The sequence below is a fragment of the Oncorhynchus gorbuscha genome, linkage group LG13 (genome assembly GCF_021184085.1).
Source record: "Oncorhynchus gorbuscha isolate QuinsamMale2020 ecotype Even-year linkage group LG13, OgorEven_v1.0, whole genome shotgun sequence".
In the NCBI taxonomy this organism is placed as follows: domain Eukaryota; kingdom Metazoa; phylum Chordata; class Actinopteri; order Salmoniformes; family Salmonidae; genus Oncorhynchus; species Oncorhynchus gorbuscha.
This window is the reverse complement of record NC_060185.1, coordinates 93914780-93939552: the sequence shown is the minus strand read 5'-3', so window position 1 is coordinate 93939552 and position 24773 is coordinate 93914780. Positions and strand designations below refer to the sequence as shown.

The window sequence follows — 24773 nt, the reverse complement described above, 5'->3', positions numbered from 1 at the left end:
GGGGTTCCGAGGCACAGTAACCGATGCTCCAGACTTTGATGCCAGCGCAGATGCTGAGACTCTCTACAATGCCATGAAAGGCATCGGTGAGTAACAATGTAGCTACACTTCGTGTCCACTGTAGGGCAGGGGGACACTAGCCTGGTAAAAACCAAACAGAACACTGCACACCTTTGTTTCAGTTTACTTCAGTTTTGTCTAGTTTATTAACCAGGCTAGAGATACACAACTCCAACACCAGTATTCACAACTGCTTAGAACAGGGTTGTCCAACTCTGTTCCTGGAGAGCTACCCTCCTGTAGGTTTTAACTCCAACCCTGTTCCTAGAGAGATACCCTCCTGTAGGTTTTAACTCCAACCCTGTTCCTGGAGAGCTACCATCCTGTAGGTTTTAACTCCAACCCTGTTCCTGGAGAGCTACCATCCTGTAGGTTTTAACTCCAACCCTGTTCCTTGAGAGCTACCATCCTGTAGGTTTTAACTCCAACCCTGTTCCTGGAGAGCTACCATCCTGTAGGTTTTAACTCCAACCCTGTTCCTTGAGAGCTACCATCCTGTAGGTTTTAACTCCAACCCTGTTCCTGGAGAGCTACCATCCTGTAGGTTTGAACTCCAACCCTGTTCCTAGAGAGCTACCCTCCTGTAGATTTTAACTCAAACCCTGTTCCTGGAGAGATACCATCCTGTAGGTTTTATTTATTTATTTTTTATTTCACCTTTATTTAACCAGGTAGGCAAGTTGAGAACAAGTTCTCATTTACAATTGCGACCTGGCCAAGATAAAGCAAAGCAGTTCGACAGATACAACGACACAGAGTTACACATGGAGTAAAACAAACATACAGTCAATAATACAGTATAAACAAGTCTATATACAATGTGAGCAAATGAGGTGAGAAGGGAGGTAAAGGCAAAAAAGGCCATGGTGGCAAAGTAAATACAATATAGCAAGTAAAACACTGGAATGGTAGTTTTGCAATGGAAGAATGTGCAAAGTAGACATAAAAATAATGGGGTGCAAAGGAGCAAAATAAATTAATTAATTAAATACAGTTGGGAAAGAGGTAGTTGTTTGGGCTAAATTATAGGTGGGCTATGTACAGGTGCAGTAATCTGTAAGATGCTCTGACAGTTGGTGCTTAAAGCTAGTGAGGGAGATAAGTGTTTCCAGGTTCAGAGATTTTTGCAGTTCGTTCCAGTCACTGGCAGCAGAGAACTGGAAGGAGAGGCGGCCAAAGAAAGAATTGGTTTTGGGGGTGACCAGAGAGATATACCTGCTGGAGCGTGTGCTACAGGTGGGAGATGCTATGGTGACCAGCGAGCTGAGATAAGGGGGGACTTTACCTAGCAGGGTCTTGTAGATGACATGGAGCCAGTGGGTTTGGCGACGAGTATGAAGCGAGGGCCAGCCAACGAGAGCGTACAGGTCGCAATGGTGGGTAGTATATGGGGCTTTGGTGACAAAACGGATTGCACTGTGATAGACTGCATCCAATTTGTTGAGTAGGGTATTGGAGACTATTTTGTAAATGACATCGCCAAAGTCGAGGATTGGTAGGATGGTCAGTTTTACAAGGGTATGTTTGTTGTAACTTTAATGTGTTTGAGTTAATGTTTAAGTTCATTCTTTGAGCTGAGATATTTGAGATAATTCTTTAGATTTATTTGCATATGTAATTGTATTGGGTTGTGTTGAATTCTGCTTTTTGACTGCAAGTCCCAGAATGCCTTGCGGGAGGAATGAGTGATAACGCGCCAATTATGTGCAGGTGTTTGTGGGGATTGTAGCTGACTTTCCGACAGCATCTTACCTGCATTGCTCTGTACCAAAACCATTGTTGTTAAATGTAACGTAAACAAGTATTCTTACTAAAAGAAGCTTTCTTATCAAAACCGACGTCCCGAGTCATTACTAAGAAGTTAGCAAATCTAAAAATGTTTGGCAGCATGAGTGAAGGATGCTTTGTTGCGAAATAGGAAGCCAATTCTAGATTTAACTTTGGATTGGAGATGTTTGATATGGGTCTGGAAGGAGAGTTTACAGTCTAACCAGACACCTAAGTATTTGTAGTTGTCCACGTATTCTAAGTCAGAGCCGTACAGAGTAGTGATGTTGGACAGGCGGGTAGGTGCAGGTAGCGATCGGTTGAAGGGCATGGATTTAGTTTTACTTGTATTTAAGAGCAATTGGAGGCCACGGAAGGAGAGTTGTATGGCATTGAAGCTTGCCTGGAGGGTTGTTAACACAGTGTCCAAAGAAGGGCCGGAAGTATACAGAATGGTGTCGTCTGCGTATAGGTGGATCAGGGACTCACCAGCAGCAAGAGCGACCTCATTGATGTATACAGAGAAGAGAGTCGGTCCAAGAATTGAACCCTGTGGCACCCCCATAGAGACTGCCAGAGGTCCGGACAGCAGACCCTCCGATTTGACACACTGAACTCTATCAGAGAAGTAGTTGGTGAACCATCCGAGGCAATCATTTGAGAAACCAAGGCTGTCGAGTCTGCCGATGAGGATGTGGTGGTTGACAGAATCGAAAGCCTTGGCCAGATCAATGAATACGGCTGCACAGTAATGTTTCTTATCGATGGCGGTTAAGATATCGTTTAGGACCTTGAGCGTGGCTGAGGTGCACCCATGACCAGCTCTGAAACCAGATTGCATAGCAGAGAAGGTATGGTTAGATTCGAAATGGTCGGTAATCTGTTTGTTGACTTGGCTTTCGAAGACCTTAGAAAGGCATGGTAGGATAGATATAGGTCTGTAGCAGTTTGGGTCAAGAGTGTCCCCCCCCTTTGAAGAGGGGGATGACCGCAGCTGCTTTCCAATCTTTGGGAATCTCAGACGACACGAAAGAGAGGTTGAACAGGCTAGTAATAGGGGTGGCAACAATTTCGGCAGATCATTTTAGAAAGAAAGGGTCCAGATTGTCTAGCCCGGCTGATTTGTAGGGGTCCAGATTTTTCAGCTCTTTCAGAACATCAGCAGAATGGATTTGGGAGAAGGAGAAATGGGGAAGGCTTGGGCGAGTTGCTGTTGGGGGTGCAGTGCTGTTGACCGGGGTAGGAGTAGCCAGGTGGAAAGCATGGCCAGCCGTAGAAAAATGCTTATTGAAATTCTCAATTATGGTGGATTTATCAGTGGTGACAGTGTTTCCTATCTTCAGTGCAGTGGGCAGCTGGGAGGAGGTGTTCTTATTCTCCATGGACTTTACAGTGTCCCAGAACTTTTTTGAGTTAGTGTTGCAGGAAGCAAATTTCTGCTTGAAAAAGCTAGCCTTGGCTTTTCTAACTGCCTGTGTATAACGGTTTCTAGCTTCCCTGAATAGCTGCATATCACGGGGGGCTGTTCGATGCTAATGCAGAACGCCATAGGATGTTTTTGTGTTGGTTAAGGGCAGTCAGGTCTGGGGAGAACCAAGGGCTATATCTGTTCCTGGTTCTAAATTTCTTGAATGGGGCATGTTTATTTAAGATGGTTAGGAAGGCATTTAAAAAAAATATCCAGGCATCCTCTACTGACGGGATGAGATCAATATCCTTCCAGGATACCCCGACCAGGTCGATTAGAAAGGCCTGCTCGCTGAAGTGTTTCAGGGAGCGCTTTACAGTGATGAGTGGAGGTCGTTTGACCGCTGACCCATTACGGATGCAGGCAATGAGGCAGTGATCGCTGAGATCTTGGTTGAAGACAGCAGAGGTGTATTTAGAGGGGAAGTTGGTTAGGATGATATCTATGAGGGTGCCCGTGTTTAAGGCTTTGGGGGGGTACCTGGTAGGTTCATTGATAATTTGAGTGAGATTGAGGGCATCAAGTTTAGATTGTAGGATGGCTGGGGTGTTAAGCATGTTCCAGTTTAGGTCGCCTAGCAGCACGAGCTCTGAAGATAGATGGGGGGCAATCAGTTCACATATGGTGTCCAGAGCACAGCTGGGGGCAGAGGGTGGTCTATAGCAGGCGGCAACGGTGAGAGACTTGTTTTTAGAGAGGTGGATTTTTAGAAGTAGAAGTTCAAATTGTTTGGGTACAGACCTGGATAGTAGGACAGAACTCTGCAGGCTATCTTTGCAGTAGATTGCAACACCGCCCCCTTTGGCAGTTCTATCTTGTCTGAAAATGTTGTAATTTGGAATTAAAATTTCAGAATTTTTGGTGGTCTTCCTAAGCCAGGATTCAGACACAGCTAGAACATCCGGCTTGGCAGAGTGTGCTAAAGCAGTGAATAGAACAAACTTAGGGAGGAGGCTTCTAATGTTAACATGCATGAAACCAAGGCTATTACGGTTACAGAAGTCATCAAAAGAGAGCGCCTGGGGAATAGGAGTGGAGCTAGGCATTGCAGGGCCTGGATTCACCTCTACATCGCCAGAGGAACATAGGAGGAGAAGAATAAGGGTACGGCTAAAAGCAATAAGAATTGGTCGTCTATAACGTCTGGAACAGAGAGTAAAAGGAGGTTTCTGGGGGCGATAAAATAGCATCAAGGTATAATGTACAGACAAAGGTATGGTAGGATGTGAATACAGTGGAGGTAAACCTAGGTATTGAGTGATGAAGAGAGAGATATTGTCTCTAGAAACATCATTGAAACCAGGAGATGTCATTGCATGTGTGGGTGGTGGAACTAATAAATTGGATAATGTATAGTGAGCAGGACTAGAGGCTCTACAGTGAAATAAGCCAATAAACACTAACCAGAACAGCAATGGACAAGACATATTGACATTAAGGAGAGGCATCCTTAGTCGAGTGATCAAAAGAGTCCAGAGAGTGGAGTGGTTGGTTTCGGGGTCAAGGCGATTTAGACAGCTAGCCAGGACATCGGTAGCAAGCTAGCATAGGAAGGGGGTCTGTTGTTAGCCACCTCTTGCGTTCCGTCAGTAGATTAGTGGGGTTCCGTGTGGTAGAGGGAATTAGTCCAAATCACACAACAACAAAAATAAAATAAAAACAATAGATATAGTTATAGAGGCCCAAGAATAAACATAATAATAATAATAAAAATAAATAAATTGTCCGTTTTAACTCCAACCCTGTTCCTAGAGAGCTACCCTCCTGTAGGTTTTCACACTAACCCTGTTCCTAGAGAGCTACCCTCCTGTAGGTTTAAACTCCAACCCTGTTCCTAGAGAGCTACCCTCCTGTAGGTTTAAACTCCAACCCTGTTCCTAGAGAGCTACCCTCCTGTAGGTTTTAACTCCAACCCTGTTCCTAGAGCTACCCTCCTGTAGGTTTTAACTCCAACCCTGTTCCTAGAGAGATACCCTCCTGTAGGTTTTAACTCTAACTCTAATATAGCACACCTGATTCTAACAATTAGCTGGTTGATAAGAATCAGATTAGTTACAACTGGGGCTGGACCAATAATGTACAGGAGGGTATCTTATAGAAACAGAATATAATCCATCAATGGTGTAGCTTTCCAGGAACAGGGTTTGGGCAGCCCTGACTTAGACAGTTCGAAGGTCAAATATTGCTGATGATGTCACTGATGATCTTCCTCTGTTCTCTACAGGCAGCGACAAGGAGGCCATCTTGGATTTGGTCACTGGCCGAAGCAATGCTCAGAGACAGGAGATTGTACAGGCGTACAAGTCTAGCTATGGGAAGGTACAGGAAAATCACATCGTACCATCCAACATCACATCAAAACATCTAACATCACATCAAAACATCCAACATCACTTCATAACATCTAACATCACATCATAACATCCAACATCACATCATAACATCCAACATCACGTCATAACATCTAACATCACATCATAACATCTAACATCACATCATAACATCTAACATCACGTCTATCATCACATTTCTGTACCTTTCCAGAGCTGGACCTGGATTGCATAGAAATTACAGTCAGTGGTTTTTTGTGTTTTGTGTTTACATAAACATCACTATGTATAATTTGGTGTTGAATGCTTTGAGTATCCATTGTTACTGTGACCCACTCTATGATCTGTAGTTAATGCCCGGTCAATACTGGATCAGGTAAGTACCAGCTAAAACCACGCTGCAAAATAAAGCTTTACCACAAATGACACAATTCAGCCCATTTGTTAGAAGGTACAATACATTCTTAGTTAAATTCAGGACGTTAAGCTAACATTTGTTTTGTGCTAACGTTAGCTAACATTTGTTTTGTGCTAACGTTAGCTAACATTTGTTTTGTGCTAACGTCAGCTAACATTTGTTTTGTGCTAACGTTAGCTAACATTTGTTTTGTGCTAACGTTAGCTAACATTTGTTTTGTGCTAACGTCAGCTAACATTTGTTTTGTGCTAACGTTAGCTAACATTTGTTTTGTGCTAACGTTAGCTAACATTTGTTTTGTGCTAACGTTAGCTAACATTTGTTTTGTGCTAACGTCAGCTAACATTTGTTTTGTGCTAACGTTAGCTAACATTTGTTTTGTGCTAACGTTAGCTAACATTTGTTTTGTGCTAACGTTAGCTAACATTTGTTTTGTGCTAACGTTAGCTAACATTTGTTTTGTGCTAACGTTAGCTAACATTTGTTTTGTGCTAACGTTAGCTAACATTTGTTTTGTGCTAACGTTAGCTAACATTTGTTTTGTGCTAATGTTAGCTAACATTTGTTTTGTGCTAACGTTAGCTAACAGTCTGAGAATGTAGTGTGCAGCGAACGTCGGTGTCCGTTTCGGGTTCTGAACTGCCACTACAAATAATAATGTAACCCTGTAGGCTTTCTATTACATCTAGTAGGAATAGCAAAGTCATTTAAAGGTTGATTACTGTCCCTTAAACCGCCACAGTTTATACTTACAAAAATTAGCTGTTTAATTTTTAAACTATAAACATTTTGGAATGTTCATTCAAATTGTTCATCATCTGAAATTGTTACTAAGTAACAGGTTCACCTCAAACAGAAGCTTTGTTGAACTCACTCAATATGGTTTACTGAGCCTTCTGCACATTGTCTCACACTTCATGACAGGATAACTTCATAACAGACATGTGTCTCTTACCAATTATGTTGAGTTCTTTGAGGTAAGTTTTTTCCAGTCCATTTGCTACTCACAATTCAGTGTGCACACACCACGAGAGGAGGGTAACTTCATAACAGACATGACTCTCTTCCCCAGAACCTGATAGACGACCTGAAGTATGAGCTGACGGGGAAGTTTGAACGCCTCATCGTCAGTCTGATGAGACCCCAGGCCTACCATGACGCCAAAGAGATCCATGATGCCATCAAAGTGAGATTCTGTAGTAGAGACCCGTGCTGCCATCAAAGTGAGATTCTGTAGTAGAGACCCGTAATGCCATCAAAGTGAGATTCTGTAGTAGAGACCCGTGATGTCATCAAAGTGAGATTCTGTAGTAGAGACCCGTGATGCCATCAAAGTGAGATTCTGTAGTAGAGACCCGTGATGCCATCAAAGTGAGATTCTGTAGTAGAGACCCGTGATGTCATCAAAGTGAGATTCTGTAGTAGAGACCCATGATGTCATCAAAGTGAGATTCTGTAGTAGAGACCCGTGATGTCATCAAAGTGAGATTCTGTAGTAGAGACCCGTGATGTCATCAAAGTGAGATTCTGTAGTAGAGACCCGTGATGTCATCAAAGTGAGATTCTGTAGTAGAGACCCGTGATGTCATCAAAGTGAGATTCTGTAGTAGAGACCCGTGATGCCATCAAATGATTATATTTAGGAAGTAAAAGAAATAGGAAAATGATAAGAATTGAGAATACCCACATCAGACACAACATACTAAATAACTGTTACACAGCCTAGTAAGTAACATTTGCCATTCTGTATTTAATGTAATTCTTTATTTATAAGGGGGCAGGAACAGATGAGAAGTGCCTGATTGAAGTCTTGGCCTCCAGGAACAACCAACAGATACACAACCTGGTGGAGGCATACAAGGATGGTAAGATATATTTCCTCCCTCCCATTAGATGGTAAGATATATTTCCTCCCTCCCATTAGATGGTAAGATATATTTCCTCCCTCCCATTAGATGGTAAGATATATTTCCTCCCTCCCATTAGATGGTAAGATATATTTCCTCCCTCCCATTAGATGGTAAGATATATTTCCTCCCTCCCATTAGATGGTAAGATATATTTCCTCCCTCCCATTATATGGTAAGATATATTACTTCCTTCCATTAGAATAGATGGTAAGATATATTTCCTCCCTCCCATTAGATGGTAAGATATATTTCCTCCCTCCCATTAGATGGTAAGATATATTTCCTCCCTCCCATTAGATGGTAAGATATATTTCCTCCCTCCCATTAGATGGTAAGATATATTTCCTCCCTCCCATTAGATGGTAAGATATATTTCCTCCCTCCCATTAGATGGTAAGATATATTTCTTCCTTCCATTAGAATAGATGGTAAGATATATTTCCTCCCTCCCATTAGATGGTAAGATATATTTCCTCCCTCCCATTAGATGGTAAGATATATTTCCTCCCTCCCATTAGATGGTAAGATATATTTCCTCCCTCCCATTAGATGGTAAGATATATTTCCTCCCTCCCATTAGATGGTAAGATATATTTCCTCCCTCCCATTAGATGGTAAGATATATTTCTTCCTTCCATTAGAATAGATGGTAAGATATATTTCCTCCCTCCCATTAGATGGTAAGATATATTTCCATTAGATGGTAAGATATATTTCCCTCCCATTAGATGGTAAGATATATTTCCTCCCTCCCATTAGATGGTAAGATATATTTCCTCCCTCCCATTAGATGGTAAGATATATTTCCTCCCTCCCATTAGATGGTAAGATATATTTCCTCCCTCCCATTAGATGGTAAGATATATTTCCTCCCTCCCATTAGATGGTAAGATATATTTCCTCCCTCCCATTAGATGGTAAGATATATTTCCTCCCTCCCATTAGATGGTAAGATATATTTCCTCCCTCCCATTAGATGGTAAGATATATTTCCTCCCTCCCATTAGATGGTAAGATATATTTCCTCCCTCCCATTAGATGGTAAGATATATTTCCTCCCTCCCATTAGATGGTAAGATATATTTCCTCCCTCCCATTAGATGGTAAGATATATTTCCTCCCTCCCATTAGATGGTAAGATATATTTCTTCCTTCCATTAGAATAGATGGTAAGATATATTTCCTCCCTCCCATTAGATGGTAAGATATATTTCCTCCCTCCCATTAGATGGTAAGATATATTTCCTCCCTCCCATTAGATGGTAAGATATATTTCCTCCCTCCCATTAGATGGTAAGATATATTTCCTCCCTCCCATTAGATGGTAAGATATATTTCCTCCCTCCCATTAGATGGTAAGATATATTTCCTCCCTCCCATTAGATGGTAAGATATATTTCCTCCCTCCCATTAGATGGTAAGATATATTTCCTCCCTCCCATTAGATGGTAAGATATATTTCCTCCCTCCCATTAGATGGTAAGATATATTTCCTCCCTCCCATTAGATGGTAAGATATATTTCCTCCCTCCCATTAGATGGTAAGATATATTTCTTCCTTCCATTAGAATAGATGGTAAGATATATTTCCTCCCTCCCATTAGATGGTAAGATGACGTTTGAAGTTTACATAGACTTAGGTTGGATTCATTAAACCTCATTTTTCAACCACTAAACTAATTTCTTGTTAACAAATAGTTTTGGCAAGTCGTTTAGGACATCTACTTTGTGCATGACACAAGTCATTTTTCCAACAATTGTTTACAGACAGATTATTTCACTTATAATTCACTGTATCACAATTCCAGTGGGTCAGAAGTTTACATACAATAAGTTGACTGTGCCTTTAGACAGCATTGAAAATTCCAGAAAATGATGTCATGGCTTTAGAAGCTTCTGATAGGCTAATTGACATCATTTGAGTCAATTGGAGGTGTACCTGTGGATGTAGTTGAAAGACTATCTTCAAACTCAGTGCCTCTTTGCTTGACATCATGGGAAAATCAAAAGAAAAACAGCCAAGTCCTCAGAAAAAAATTGTAGACTTCCACAACTCTGGTTCATCCTTGGAAGCAATTTCCAAATGCCTGAAGGTTCCACGTTCATCTGTACAAACAATAGTACGCAAGTATAAACACTATGGGACCACACAGCCGTCATACCGCTCAGGAAGGAGACGCGTTCTGTCTCCTAGAGATGAACATACTTTAGTGCGAAAAGTGCAAATCAATCCTAGAACAACAGCAAAGGGCCTTGTGAAGATGCTGGAGGAAACAGGTACAAAAGTATCTATATCCACAGTAAAACGAGTCCTATATCGACATAACCTGAAAGGCCGCTCAGCAAGGGGGAGGCTTGCAAGCCGAAGAACACCATCCCAACCGTTAGGTGCGAGGGTGGCAGCATCATGTTGTGGGGTGCTTTGCTAGATTAGGGACTGGTGCACTTCACAAAATAGATGGTATCATGAGGATGGAAAATTATGTTGATATATTGAAGCAACATCTCAAGACATCAGTCAGGAAGTTAAAGCTAGTTCACAAATAGTTCTTCCAAATGAACAATGATCCCAAGCAGACTCAGTTACACCAGCTCTGTCAGGAGGAATGGGCCAGAATTCACCCAACTTATTGTGAGAAGCTTGTGGAAGGCTACCCGAAACGTTTGACCCAGGTTAAACAATTTAAAAGCAATGCTACCAAATACTAATTGTAGTATTGTGTGTGTAAACTTCTGACCCACTGGGAATGTGATGAAATAAATAAAAGCTGAAGTAAATCATTCTCTCTACTATTATTCTGACATTTCACATTCGTAAAATAAAGTGGTGATCATAAATGACCTAAAACAGGGAATTTTTACTAGGATTAAATGTCAGGAATTGTGACAAACTGAGTTTAAATGTATTTGGCTAAAGTGTATGTAAACTATCGACTTCAACTGCATTTCCTTCATCTCGTTAGAAGCTGAATGTCCATCAAACAATCGATCTTGATCTTGAGCATCAGAACATGATCATTATGAGAGCAAAAAGTCACTCATTATGACATACAGTATGCCATATAATAATAATAATAATACCTATTTTATAGCGCTTTCCATTATAATAATAATAATAATAATATATGCCATTTAGCAGACGCTTTTATCCAAAGCGACTCAGAGTGCTTTAAACAACAACAACAACAAAAAGACATGCAGTTTTGAAAAACACAAACAAATAGTCAATGGCCGATCATGACAGGCAAGGTTAGTTCATTAATGGCTTGGGCAATCGGCACCAGGAGGAAGGCTAGAGTAGAGGCAGTTCAGAGATGAAACAGAGAGGGGGGGGGTCACATCCAGGGGGTGTTAGACTGGTCCAGAGCTGTCCATCAGGGCACCCTGGCCCAGAGCTCTCCAGTAGTAGTCTCTGAAGTCAAACTCCCATGGGTAGATTTCGCCCACTACCGATGTGTAGCACCCACCTGGGTGCTACAGTTGGTCCTTCCGTAGCTCAGTTGGTAGAGCATGGCGCTTGTAACGCCAGGGTAGTGGGTTCGATCCCCGGGACCACCCATACGTAGAATGTATGCACACATGACTGTAAGTCGCTTTGGATAAAAGCGTCTGCTAAATGGCATATATTATTATTATATTATTATATGAAGACACGACAGACGCGAAAGCACCAGAAAAGCCCACTGTACATCAGTCCAGAATTGTCTACCTTGAAGCTAACCACTGAAGAAAACTGCTCAAAAGTTCAGCATCTTGTAGTGTGAAGTTTGTAATTTCCACTTGAATTCACATTTCCTGTTGCTTCCGTATTATTTTCCTGCTGCGAGAAACTGGTCAAATTAAGATGAGACATCTGTACAGCTACTGTATGACATATAACAAACACAGCATATTCCAGTGAAATCCTGGGTGTATTATTAACTGTCTGTGTTGTTACTGTCTTCAGCATACGGCTCAGACTATTAACTGTCTGTGTTGTTACTGTCTTCAGCATACGGCTCAGACTATTAACTGTCTTGTGTTGTTACTGTCTTCAGCATACGGCTCAGACTATTAACTGTCTGTGTTGTTACTGTCTTCAGCATACGGCTCAGACTATTAACTGTCTGTGTTGTTACTGTCTTCAGCATACGGCTCAGACTATTAACTGTCTGTGTTGTTACTGTCTTCAGCATATGGCTCAGACTATTAACTGTCTGTGTTGTTACTGTCTTCAGCATACGGCTCAGACTATTAACTGCCTGTGTTGTTACTGTCTTCAGCATACGGCTCAGACTATTAACTGTCTGTGTTGTTACTGTCTTCAGCATACGGCTCAGACTGCTAACTGTCTGTGTTGTTACTGTCTTCAGCATACGGCTCAGACTATTAACTGTCTGTGTTGTTACTGTCTTCAGCATACGGCTCAGACTATTAACTGTCTGTGTTGTTACTGTCTTCAGCATACGGCTCAGACTATTAACTGTCTGTGTTGTTACTGTCTTCAGCATACGGCTCAGACTATTAACTGTCTGTGTTGTTACTGTCTTCAGCTTATGGCTCAGACATCGAGGAGGACGTTACAGGAGACACCTCCGGACACTTTAAGAAGATGCTGGTTGTTTTACTCCAGGTTAGTTAATGCTATGCCAGTAGCCATAGTGGATCTAATATGATTTTATGATTTGAAAGGCTGTCAATAGCTTGTTTTTCTAGGTTGAGTTTTTCGTTTTTGTAAGTAGATATAACCAATCTGTTAACTAACTTGTTGTTGTCCTAACCAAAGCACTTGCGTAGCTGTTTAGTCAAACATTGTGTGTGTGTGTGTGTGTGTCTGTGTCTGTGTGTGTCTGTGTCTGTGTCTGTGTCTGTGTCTGTGTGTGTGTGTGTGTGTGTGTGTGTGTGTGTGTGTGTGTGTGTGTGTGTGTGTGTGTGTGTGTGTGTGTGTGTGTGTGTGTGTGTGTGTGTGTGTGTGTGTGTGTGTGTGTGTGTGTGTGTGTGTGTGTGTGTGTGTGTGTGTGTGTGTGTGTGTGTCTGTGTGTGTGTGTCTCCAGGGAACCAGAGATGAACCAGGAGTAGTGCATGCAGACCTAGTGGAGGAGGATGCTCAGGTGAGTGTTTGAAGCAGTAGTACAGAACACGTTCACCGCAATACAAACCCACCAACTGTTTCTTCCCTTTCCCTTCCTAACCTGATCGAGTCCTTTCTACCTGTCTGTAACTATCCCTTTTCAACACTTTTCAACGCTTTCAGGCGCTGTTTGCAGCCGGGGAGGAGCAGTGGGGCACAGAGGAGTCCATTTTCATTATGTTGCTGGGAAACCGCAGTGTCAACCACCTCCAGATGGGTGAGTATAACACCGGGGTACATAAACATGAGGCTGAGTGGGACAACAGTATCATAACCTCAGCCCCTGACCAGAACACTGGTTACATCCCAAATGGCACCCTACTCCCTACATAGTGCTCTATCTATAACCCATAGATGTTAACAGTAGTGTGCACTATGTAACGAATAGGGTTCCATTTGGAACGCATCCATTATGACGTCACAGTGTGACATTTACTAGTGTGAATCGGTCCGTTCTTGTCACACCCACAACACACAGGGATCCTGGTTGTATCAGGCTGCTGAGTTATGTGTCTGTGGTCTGGTCTCAGTAGTTCACTGACTAGGATACAGGGAATGACTCCGTTCTCTTGTCTTCCTCCTGCAGTGTTTGATAAGTACCAGGAGATAGCAGAGAAGCCCATAGAGGACAGCATCAAGAGTGAGCTGTCTGGGGACTTTGAGAGACTCATGTTGGCTGTCGGTACGCGTTGGACTCTTTCTGATAACACACATGACGTTCCTGTCTGAATCAGACTGAACCCAATTGAAATCAAATTGAACACCGTTGAGTTCACTCACCGTCGTTCAGTGTGGTTTAATCAGGCTAAAAGATCATACCTAGTCAAGTCATCCACAAACTCTTATTTCAACATGTCTGTCCTGTGCGTCTTGTCTCCTACAGTTCAGTGCATCAGGAGTGTACCTATGTACTTCGCCAAGCGCCTCTACAAGTCTATGAAGGTGAACCTCAACGTTTTATTCTTCTCTCAGGCTCAGCTGCACTCATACCAACCTCAGTCATACTAACCTCAGTCATACCAACCTCAGTCATACTAACCTCAGTCATACCAACCTCAGTCATACCAACCTCAGTCATACTAACCTCAGTCATACCAACCTCAGTCATATAACCTCAGTCATACCAACCTCAGTCATACTAACCTCAGTCATACTAACCTCAGTCATACCAACCTCAGTCATACTAACCTCAGTCATACCAACCTCAGTCATACTAACCTCAGTCATACCAACCTCAGTCATACTAACCTCAGTCATACCAACCTCAGTCATACTAACCTCAGTCATACCAACCTCAGTCATACTAACCTCAGTCATACCAACCTCAGTCATACCAACCTCAGTCATACTAACCTCAGTCTGACCAACCTCAGTCATACTAACCTCAGTCATACCAACCTCAGTCATACCAACCTCAGTCATACCAACCTCACTCTGACCAACATTCCCTCTCTCTCTGTCTCTATTTCTCTCTATTTCTTTCTTTATCTCTCACCTCCCTCTCTCTCTCCCCCCCCTCTCCCCTCTCCCTCTCTCTCTCTCTCTCCCCCTCTCTCTCTCCCCCTCTCTCTCTCTCTCTCTCTCTCTCTCTCTCTCTCTCTCTCTCTCTCTCTCTCTCTCTCTCTCTCTCTCTCTCTCTCTCTCTCTCTCTCTCTCTCTCTCTCTCTCTCTCCCCCTCAATCTCTCCCTCTCTCTCTCTCTGTCTCTGTCTCTGTCTCTATTTCTTTCTTTATCTCTAACCTATTTCTCTCTCTCCCCCTTTCTTTATCTCTAACCTCCCTCTCTCTCTCTCTCTCCCCCTCAATCTCTACCTCTCCCTCTCTCTCTGTCTCTGTCTCTATTTCTTTCTTTATCTCTAACCTCCCTCTCTCTCTCTCCCCCCTCAACCTCCCTCTCTCTCTCTCCAGGGTCTTGGTACGCAAGACAACACTCTGATCAGGATCATGATCTGTCGTTCTGAGATAGACATGCTGGATATTCGGGAGTGCTTCCGTATGTGCTATGAGAAGTCCCTGTACAACATGATCAAGGTGATACAACTTAACTTATCTTAAACCCATAGATGCTTTCATCCTATATATGTTACAATGCCTTTTCTTTGAAGTTCTGTCTTAGTTCTTAGTTACCTTGTCTAGTGACTGAAGTAAGAGTGACTTTATGACTCTATACTTACTGTCTACCTCCCTGTCTATCTAACTAGCTATCTGTCTATCTAACTATCTGTCTATCTAACTAGCTATCTGTCTGTCTATCTAACTAGCTATCTGTCTATCTAACTAGCTATCTGTCTATCTAACTAGCTATCTGTCTATCTAACTAGCTATCTGTCTGTCTATCTAACTAGCTATCTGTCTATCTAACTAGCTATCTGTCTATCTAACTAGCTATCTGTCTATCTAACTAGCTATCTGTCTATCTAACTAGCTATCTGTCTGTCTATCTAACTAGCTATCTGTCTATCTAACTAGCTATCTGTCTGTCTATCTAACTAGCTATCTGTCTATCTAACTAGCTATCTGTCTATCTAACTAGCTATCTGTCTATCTAACTAGCTATCTGTCTGTCTATCTAACTAGCTATCTGTCTGTCTATCTAACTAGCTATCTGTCTGTCTATCTAACTAGCTATCTGTCTGTCTATCTAACTAGCTATCTCCCTGTCTTTCTAACTAGCTATCTGTCTATCTAACTAGCTATCTGTCTGTCTATCTAACTAGCTATCTGTCTGTCTATCTAACTAGATATCTCCCTGTCTTTCTAACTAGCTATTTGTCTATCTGTCTATCTCTCTGTCTTTCTAACTAGCTATCTGTCTATCTGTATATCTCCCTGTCTATCTAACTAGCTATCTCCCTGTCTTTCTAACTAGCTATCTGTCTATCTAACTAGCTATCTGTCTGTCTATCTAACTAGCTATCTGTCTGTCTATCTAACTAGCTATCTCCCTGTCTTTCTAACTAGCTATCTGTCTATCTAACTAGCTATCTGTCTGTCTATCTAACTAGCTATCTGTCTGTCTATCTAACTAGCTATCTCCCTGTCTTTCTAACTAGCTATTTGTCTATCTGTCTATCTCTCTGTCTTTCTAACTAGCTATCTGTCTATCTGTATATCTCCCTGTCTATCTAACTAGCTATCTCCCTGTCTTTCTAACTAGCTATCTGTCTATCTAACTAGCTATCTGTCTGTCTATCTAACTAGCTATCTGTCTGTCTATCTAACTAGCTATCTCTCTGTCTTTCTAACTAGCTATTTGTCTATCTGTCTATCTCTCTGTCTTTCTAACTAGCTATTTGTCTATCTGTCTATCTCTCTGTCTTTCTAACTAGCTATCTGTCTATCTGTATATCTCCCTGTGTATCTAACTAGCTATCTGTCTATCTAACTAGCTTTCTGTCAATATCCCTGTCTTTCTAACTAGCTATCTGTCTATCTAACTATCCCTGTCTATCCATCTTTCTAACTATCTGTCTATCTAACTAGCTATCTGTCTATCTAACTAGCTATCTGTCTGTCTATCTAACTAGCTATCTGTCTGTCTATCTAACTAGCTATCTGTCTATCTAACTAGCTATCTGTCTGTCTATCTAACTAGCTATCTGTCTGTCTATCTAACTAGCTATCTGTCTATCTAACTAGCTATCTGTCTATCTAACTAGCTATCTGTCTATCCCTGTCGTTCTAACTAGCTATCTGTCTATCTAACTAGCTATCTGTCTATCTGTCGTATCTAACTAGCTATCTGTCTATCTAACTAGCTATCTGTCTGTCTATCTAACTAGCTATCTGTCTGTCTATCTAACTTTCTGTCTATCTGTCTATCTAACTAGCTATCTGTCTATCTAACTAGCTATCTGTCTATCTAACTAGCTATCTGTCTATCTAACTAGCTATCTGTCTATCTAACTAGCTATCTGTCTATCTAACTAGCTATCTGTCTATCTAACTAGATATCTGTCTATCTAACTAGCTATCTGTCTATCTAACTAGCTATCTGTCTATCTCTAGCTATCTGTCTATCTAACTAGCTTTCTGTCAATATCCCTGTCTTTCTAACTAGCTATCTGTATATCTAACTAGCTATCTGTCTATCTGTCTATCTAACTATCTCCCTGTCTATCCGTCTTTCTAACTATCTGTCTATCTAACTAGATATCTGTATATCTCTCTGTCTATCTAACTAGCTATCTGTATATCTCTCTGTCTATCTAACTAGCTATCTTTCTATCTAACTAGATATCTGTCTATCTAACTAGCTATCTGTCTATCTGTATATCTCTCTGTCTATCTAACTAGCTATCTGTCTTTCTAACTATCTGTCTATCTAACTAGCTATCTGTCTATCTGTATATCTCCCTTTCTTTCTAACTAGCTATCTGTCTATCTGTATATCTCCCTTTCTTTCTAACTAGCTATCTGTCTATCTGTATATCTCCCTTTCTTTCTAACTAGCTATCTGTCTATCTGTATATCTCCCTTTCTTTCTAACTAGCTATCTGTCTATCTGTATATCTCTCTGTATATCTATCTGTTTATCTCCCTGTCTATCTAACTAGCTATCTGTCTATCTAACTAGCTATCTGTCTATCTAACTAGCTATCTGTCTATCTAACTAGCTATCTGTCTACCTCCCTGTGTATCTAACTAGCTATCTGTCTATCTAACTAGCTTTCTGTCAATATCCCTGTCTTTCTAACTAGCTATCTGAATCATAAAACACGGGACGAGATGTTAAAAACTGTCCATTGTGCCAATAGATGGAATGCACTCGCATGAGATTTGCCGTGATGTTGACAGAGTGGCATGGGAGGTTTATTTCTTAGACTGGGGTAAGATGTCAATTTTTGGGACACATCCTCAGTAGTGTGCCTTCGAATCAGTGGGTGTTTCGGCCTTTAATCACTAAACACCCTCATCAAAGGTGGCCAGCTAAAGGGTGATCAAGCCTTAGCTTGTGTCCCATGCCCAATTAAGATGTCCCACAGGACTGTGCAAGGCAGGGGCGTCCTCTTCTCTGAGCCAGCCATACAGCTGACCGCATACCTCATATGCCCTCCTCAAGTTGGAGGGATCTGAATTGAGTTCTCAGGTGGGGGTGAGGGGTCATGAAGTTATAGCCCAGCAAGGGTCCTTCCGTTTGATCCAGATCCACTGGCTACCTCTTTCAGCTGCTTGAGAAACTGCTCTGACGGTCTGCCGCAGAGCCTGTCCATGGATTCCAAGTTCTTTCAGCAACCTGATGATGGAAGAAGCCACGAATCCTCTGCATCCCACTTCAACTGGCCAGACTTTTGCATTCCAGCCACGCTGAGTTGCGTCTGCTGCCAACTCTGTGTAACGCAGTTTCTTACGTTCGTAGGCCTCTTCAACAGAGTTTTCCCAAGGGACTGTGAGCTCTATGATGTACACAGCCTTTCGTGAAGGGGACCAGAGTACCATGTCTGGCCTAAGGTTGGTAGAAGCAATCTCAGGTGGAAAAATGAGTTGCTGGCCAATATCGACAAGCATCTTCCAGTCCCGGGCCATAGCTAGGTGTCCAGTTTCTGGCTTTGTAGGAAGATACTTGGGCCTTTTCTGTCCCTCCCGGATGAATGTTGTTGTTTTGACGGGATTGCTTGTTTTTGGAGGTAATGAATTGGTTGCACTCCTCTTGGTCTCAAGTGCTGCAGCCAGGCTCTTGAGGACCTGATTGTGCCTCCAGGTGTAGCGGCCTTGTGAGAGGCTGGTCTTGCAACCTGTCATTATATGCCTGAGAGTCGCTGGAGCTGGGCAGAGGGGGCAGGTCGAGTCCTCGCCATACCATTGATGTAGATTTTTTGGTGATGGAAGCACATCATAAACAGCTCTTATGATGAAGCTGATGTTGCTTGCCTCCATTTGCCAAAGCTCACTCCAGTTGATCTTTCTCCTCTCCAGGCCTTCCCACCGCGTCCATTGCCCTTGTTTAGCAAGAGAGACAGCCTTTGCACTTCTTGCAGTCTCCTCCTGTCTTCGCACCTCCTCGACCACCAGCTTCCTGCGTTCAGATGTTGTTGCCTTATGGAACGTTGGTTTGCTTGCTGCCAGGCCAAAGCCTCCTCTTCCATGCTGGATATTCCCCACAATGTCTTGGTGTCTCAGGGCTGATGTTGCTTGCTGCACAGCATTGGATGATGTCCATTTCCGTCCAGTTTGTAGGGGAGGTGCAGCCTTGCTAATGGTCTGGTCTTTGGAGTCCTTCAATGTCATCTGAAGTCTTACTTTAGAGCACTTGTACTCCTCCGTTAGACTTGTAAGAGGTAGTTCAAGGACCCCTTTGCCATAGAGGCCGATGTTACTCAGGCATCGTGGGACACCCAGCCATTTCTTCACGTATGAGGTAATGGTTCGCTCCATCTTCTCCACTGTTGTTATTGGGACCTCATAGACGGTGAGTGGCCACATTACCCGGGGAGAAGTCCAAACTGTAGGCACCAGAGCTTGAGCCTCCCAGGCAGTAGGGTCTTGTTGATGTTCTCAAGACCGTCGGCGATGTCCTGCCTTACTTGCTGCACTTGATCTTTATCCCGGAGGCTTTCGTTGTACCATCTACCCAGGCTCTTGATGGGTTGCTCAGACACCGTTGGTATCGGGTCATCTCCAATGCAGAACCTCACATCTTTAAGCTGTCCCTTGACTATGGAGATGCTTCGAGATTTGCTTGGCTTGATTTTCATCCGTGCCCACTTGATGTTATCCTGCAGTTTTGCAAGTAGCCGCCTGGTGCATGCTGCAGTGGTGGTCAGTGTAGTCATGTCATCCATGTATGCTCGGATAGGTGGGAGACGGAGCCCTTCCTTAGTTCTCTCACCACCGACCACCCATCTCGATGCCCTGATGATGACTTCCATGGCCATAGTGAAGGCCAGAGGAGAAATTGTACAGCCTGCCATTATGCCTACTTCCAAGCGCTGCCATGTTGTTGTGAAGTCAGGTGTTGTGAAACACAATTGCAGGTCTTGGAAATAGGCCTTTACCAGTGTAGTGATGGGTTCTGGTACGTGGAAAATGTTGAAGGATTCCCAGAGGAGTTCATGGGGAACTGAGCCAAAGGCATTGGCCAAGTCGAGGAAGATGACATAGAGGTCTCTCTTGTCCTTCTTAGCTGTTTGGATCTGGTGCCAAATCATACTAGTATGTTCCAGGCAACCAGAGAAACCAGGAATGCCTGCTTTCTGTACAGATGTATCAATGTACTTGTTCCTTTCCAGATAAGTGGACAGCCTCTGTGCTATTATACTGAAAAGATCTTCCCTTCGACGTTGAGAAGGGAGATTGGTCGGAATTGACTGATGTCTGTCGCATCCTTCTCTTTCGGGATTAGCACACCACCAGCCCTTCGCCATGCCTTTGGTATTATTTCCTTCTGCCACACTATCCTCATGAGCCTCCAAAGAAAGCGTAGAACATCCGGGGCGTTCTTGTAGAGCTTGTATGGTACTCCATTAGGCCCAGGAGCCGAGGCCGCTCTTGCTCTTCGGACAACGTTCTCTACTTCCCTCCATTTTGGAGGGTCAGTGTCCAGATTGAATTCTGGTGGTTGAATAGGTGGGATGTCATGTGGGATGATTATCTGCTCATGCCTTTTCATGTCCTGGTGGACCTTTTCCAGATGTTCTTCCAGTTCAGGCTTTGTAGTTTTTAGGATTCCGCACTTTTCCTTTGCGAAGAGATCTTTGACAAACTTAAAGGGGTTTTTATAGAACCGTGTTCTTGAGTGTTCCTTTTTCCTACGAAGTTTCCTTAAGTTTTCTGCTCTTCGCAAGGTTGCCAGCCGACATTTAATGTCTGCTTGGAGTAGCATGAGACCTTCTCTCTCTGCATCAGAGGCCTTCTTCCACTGCTTCCTCAGCTGCCTTCTCTCTCTGACAAGTATCTCGATCTCCTGCTGTCTCCTAGATTTGGCTGGCGCGGGAGGTGTCTTGCCACTTCTCCTTTCGTTTACGCCAAAGCGCTCTTCTCCGTAGTGGTAGATAATGTCTCCCATCCTTTCAAGCTTTTTCTCTGCTTTTCCTACCTGTTGTTCCAAGATTTTTGTCAGGTCGTTGTTGATTGTTTCCCACTCTCTCTTTTCAACGGCTTTGGGCCACTTCACACTCGGTCTGTGCCCTTTGATCTTTTCCTCTTTTAGAGGTCTCTGTGGTTGGGTGAGTTCATCCACCGGCATTTCTGTGCTTGTGTTATCCTCCTCAGTTACAGGGGTGCTGATGCTCTGCGAACTTTGGTTTGCGTCCCGTCGCTGTGCTTCATTCGACTGATTTGACTGGCTGCTTCGTAAGAAGTACTGGTCAATGCGAGGTCCCTGTCTCTGCTTCTCTAACAAGCACCTTTTCCTCCCTTGATGGATCCTTAACCCCCTTGCCGATGTTACTCTCTCCCAACCACAGCTGCACACCTGAAGTGTGTGTCCTGCTGCTGTTATGGTTGTCTCATGTGCTGTGTTCCTACTCGTAGTCGTTTCCGTTCCTGGGTCCGTAACCGTGTGATCAGTCGTTGAGCCATCTTGCGCCCCAGCTCTCGCAGGCTCTAGGGGTATGTTCCTTTGTTGACTTTCAGTAGCACTTAGTGGGTGTCTCCAACATACTGAAACAGCGTCGGAGACTGCCAACATGGGTAGCTAACCCATGACAGCCCCAGTGGGGTCTATTCCCTCCGGTCAGCTGTCTCTCCAAGCTGTCACACAGACTTTCCTATGTTGTCAGCTGTCCTTTCACAGCAGTCACTGGACTGGTCCAGATAATCAGAATCATAAAACACGGGACGAGATGTTAAAAACTGTCCATTGTGCCAATAGATGGAATGCACTCGCATGAGATTTGCCGTGATGTTGACAGAGTGGCATGGGAGGTTTATTTCTTAGACTGGGGTAAGATGTCAATTTTTGGGACACATCCTCAGTAGTGTGCCTTCGAATCAGTGGGTGTTTCGGCCTTTAATCACTAAACACCCTCATCAAAGGTGGCCAGCTAAAGGGTGATCAAGCCTTAGCTTGTGTCCCATGCCCAATTAAGATGTCCCACAGGACTGTGCAAGGCAGGGGCGTCCTCTTCTCTGAGCCAGCCATACAGCTGACCGCATACCTCATATGCCCTCCTCAAGTTGGAGGGATCTGAATTGAGTTCTCAGGTGGGGGTGAGGGGTCATGAAGTTATAGCCCAGCAAGGGTCCTTCCGTTTGATCCAGATCCACTGGCTACCTCTTTCAGCTGCTTGAGAAACTGCTCTGACGGTCTGCCGCAGAGCCTGTCCATGGATTCCAAGTTCTTTCAGCAACCTGATGATGGAAGAAGCCACGAATCCTCTGCATCCCACTTCAACTGGCCAGACTTTTGCATTCCAGCCACGCTGAGTTGCGTCTGCTGCCAACTCTGTGTAACGCAGTTTCTTACGTTCGTAGGCCTCTTCAACAGAGTTTTCCCAAGGGACTGTGAGCTCTATGATGTACACAGCCTTTCGTGAAGGGGACCAGAGTACCATGTCTGGCCTAAGGTTGGTAGAAGCAATCTCAGGTGGAAAAATGAGTTGCTGGCCAATATCGACAAGCATCTTCCAGTCCCGGGCCATAGCTAGGTGTCCAGTTTCTGGCTTTGTAGGAAGATACTTGGGCCTTTTCTGTCCCTCCCGGATGAATGTTGTTGTTTTGACGGGATTGCTTGTTTTTGGAGGTAATGAATTGGTTGCACTCCTCTTGGTCTCAAGTGCTGCAGCCAGGCTCTTGAGGACCTGATTGTGCCTCCAGGTGTAGCGGCCTTGTGAGAGGCTGGTCTTGCAACCTGTCATTATATGCCTGAGAGTCGCTGGAGCTGGGCAGAGGGGGCAGGTCGAGTCCTCGCCATACCATTGATGTAGATTTTTTGGTGATGGAAGCACATCATAAACAGCTCTTATGATGAAGCTGATGTTGCTTGCCTCCATTTGCCAAAGCTCACTCCAGTTGATCTTTCTCCTCTCCAGGCCTTCCCACCGCGTCCATTGCCCTTGTTTAGCAAGAGAGACAGCCTTTGCACTTCTTGCAGTCTCCTCCTGTCTTCGCACCTCCTCGACCACCAGCTTCCTGCGTTCAGATGTTGTTGCCTTATGGAACGTTGGTTTGCTTGCTGCCAGGCCAAAGCCTCCTCTTCCATGCTGGATATTCCCCACAATGTCTTGGTGTCTCAGGGCTGATGTTGCTTGCTGCACAGCATTGGATGATGTCCATTTCCGTCCAGTTTGTAGGGAGGTGCAGCCTTGCTAATGGTCTGGTCTTTGGAGTCCTTCAATGTCATCTGAAGTCTTACTTTAGAGCACTTGTACTCCTCCGTTAGACTTGTAAGAGGTAGTTCAAGGACCCCTTTGCCATAGAGGCCGATGTTACTCAGGCATCGTGGGACACCCAGCCATTTCTTCACGTATGAGGTAATGGTTCGCTCCATCTTCTCCACTGTTGTTATTGGGACCTCATAGACGGTGAGTGGCCACATTACCCGGGGAGAAGTCCAAACTGTAGGCACCAGAGCTTGAGCCTCCCAGGCAGTAGGGTCTTGTTGATGTTCTCAAGACCGTCGGCGATGTCCTGCCTTACTTGCTGCACTTGATCTTTATCCCGGAGGCTTTCGTTGTACCATCTACCCAGGCTCTTGATGGGTTGCTCAGACACCGTTGGTATCGGGTCATCTCCAATGCAGAACCTCACATCTTTAAGCTGTCCCTTGACTATGGAGATGCTTCGAGATTTGCTTGGCTTGATTTTCATCCGTGCCCACTTGATGTTATCCTGCAGTTTTGCAAGTAGCCGCCTGGTGCATGCTGCAGTGGTGGTCAGTGTAGTCATGTCATCCATGTATGCTCGGATAGGTGGGAGACGGAGCCCTTCCTTAGTTCTCTCACCACCGACCACCCATCTCGATGCCCTGATGATGACTTCCATGGCCATAGTGAAGGCCAGAGGAGAAATTGTACAGCCTGCCATTATGCCTACTTCCAAGCGCTGCCATGTTGTTGTGAAGTCAGGTGTTGTGAAACACAATTGCAGGTCTTGGAAATAGGCCTTTACCAGTGTAGTGATGGGTTCTGGTACGTGGAAAATGTTGAAGGATTCCCAGAGGAGTTCATGGGGAACTGAGCCAAAGGCATTGGCCAAGTCGAGGAAGATGACATAGAGGTCTCTCTTGTCCTTCTTAGCTGTTTGGATCTGGTGCCAAATCATACTAGTATGTTCCAGGCAACCAGAGAAACCAGGAATGCCTGCTTTCTGTACAGATGTATCAATGTACTTGTTCCTTTCCAGATAAGTGGACAGCCTCTGTGCTATTATACTGAAAAAGATCTTCCCTTCGACGTTGAGAAGGGAGATTGGTCGGAATTGACTGATGTCTGTCGCATCCTTCTCTTTCGGGATTAGCACACCACCAGCCCTTCGCCATGCCTTTGGTATTATTTCCTTCTGCCACACTATCCTCATGAGCCTCCAAAGAAAGCGTAGAACATCCGGGCGTTCTTGTAGAGCTTGTATGGTACTCCATTAGGCCCAGGAGCCGAGGCCGCTCTTGCTCTTCGGACAACGTTCTCTACTTCCCTCCATTTTGGAGGGTCAGTGTCCAGATTGAATTCTGGTGGTTGAATAGGTGGGATGTCATGTGGGATGATTATCTGCTCATGCCTTTTCATGTCCTGGTGGACCTTTTCCAGATGTTCTTCCAGTTCAGGCTTTGTAGT

At 43.8% G+C, this 24773-nt stretch overlaps 1 protein-coding gene across 3 annotated transcripts in view; it reads left to right on the top strand.

Annotated features, from left to right (window-relative positions):
* Positions 1–24773, top strand: part of LOC123993744 (annexin A6-like) — a 133891-nt gene that overhangs the window by 5256 nt on the left and 103862 nt on the right. For all 3 annotated transcript variants that reach the window (XM_046296191.1, XM_046296192.1, XM_046296193.1), the window contains 10 exons: positions 2–86; positions 5520–5614; positions 7116–7229; positions 7818–7908; positions 12486–12565; positions 12987–13043; positions 13187–13280; positions 13650–13745; positions 13947–14005; positions 14971–15093. In XM_046296191.1, the coding sequence (XP_046152147.1) occupies positions 2–86; positions 5520–5614; positions 7116–7229; positions 7818–7908; positions 12486–12565; positions 12987–13043; positions 13187–13280; positions 13650–13745; positions 13947–14005; positions 14971–15093 (894 nt within the window). The remainder of the gene's footprint in view (position 1; positions 87–5519; positions 5615–7115; positions 7230–7817; positions 7909–12485; positions 12566–12986; positions 13044–13186; positions 13281–13649; positions 13746–13946; positions 14006–14970; positions 15094–24773) is intronic.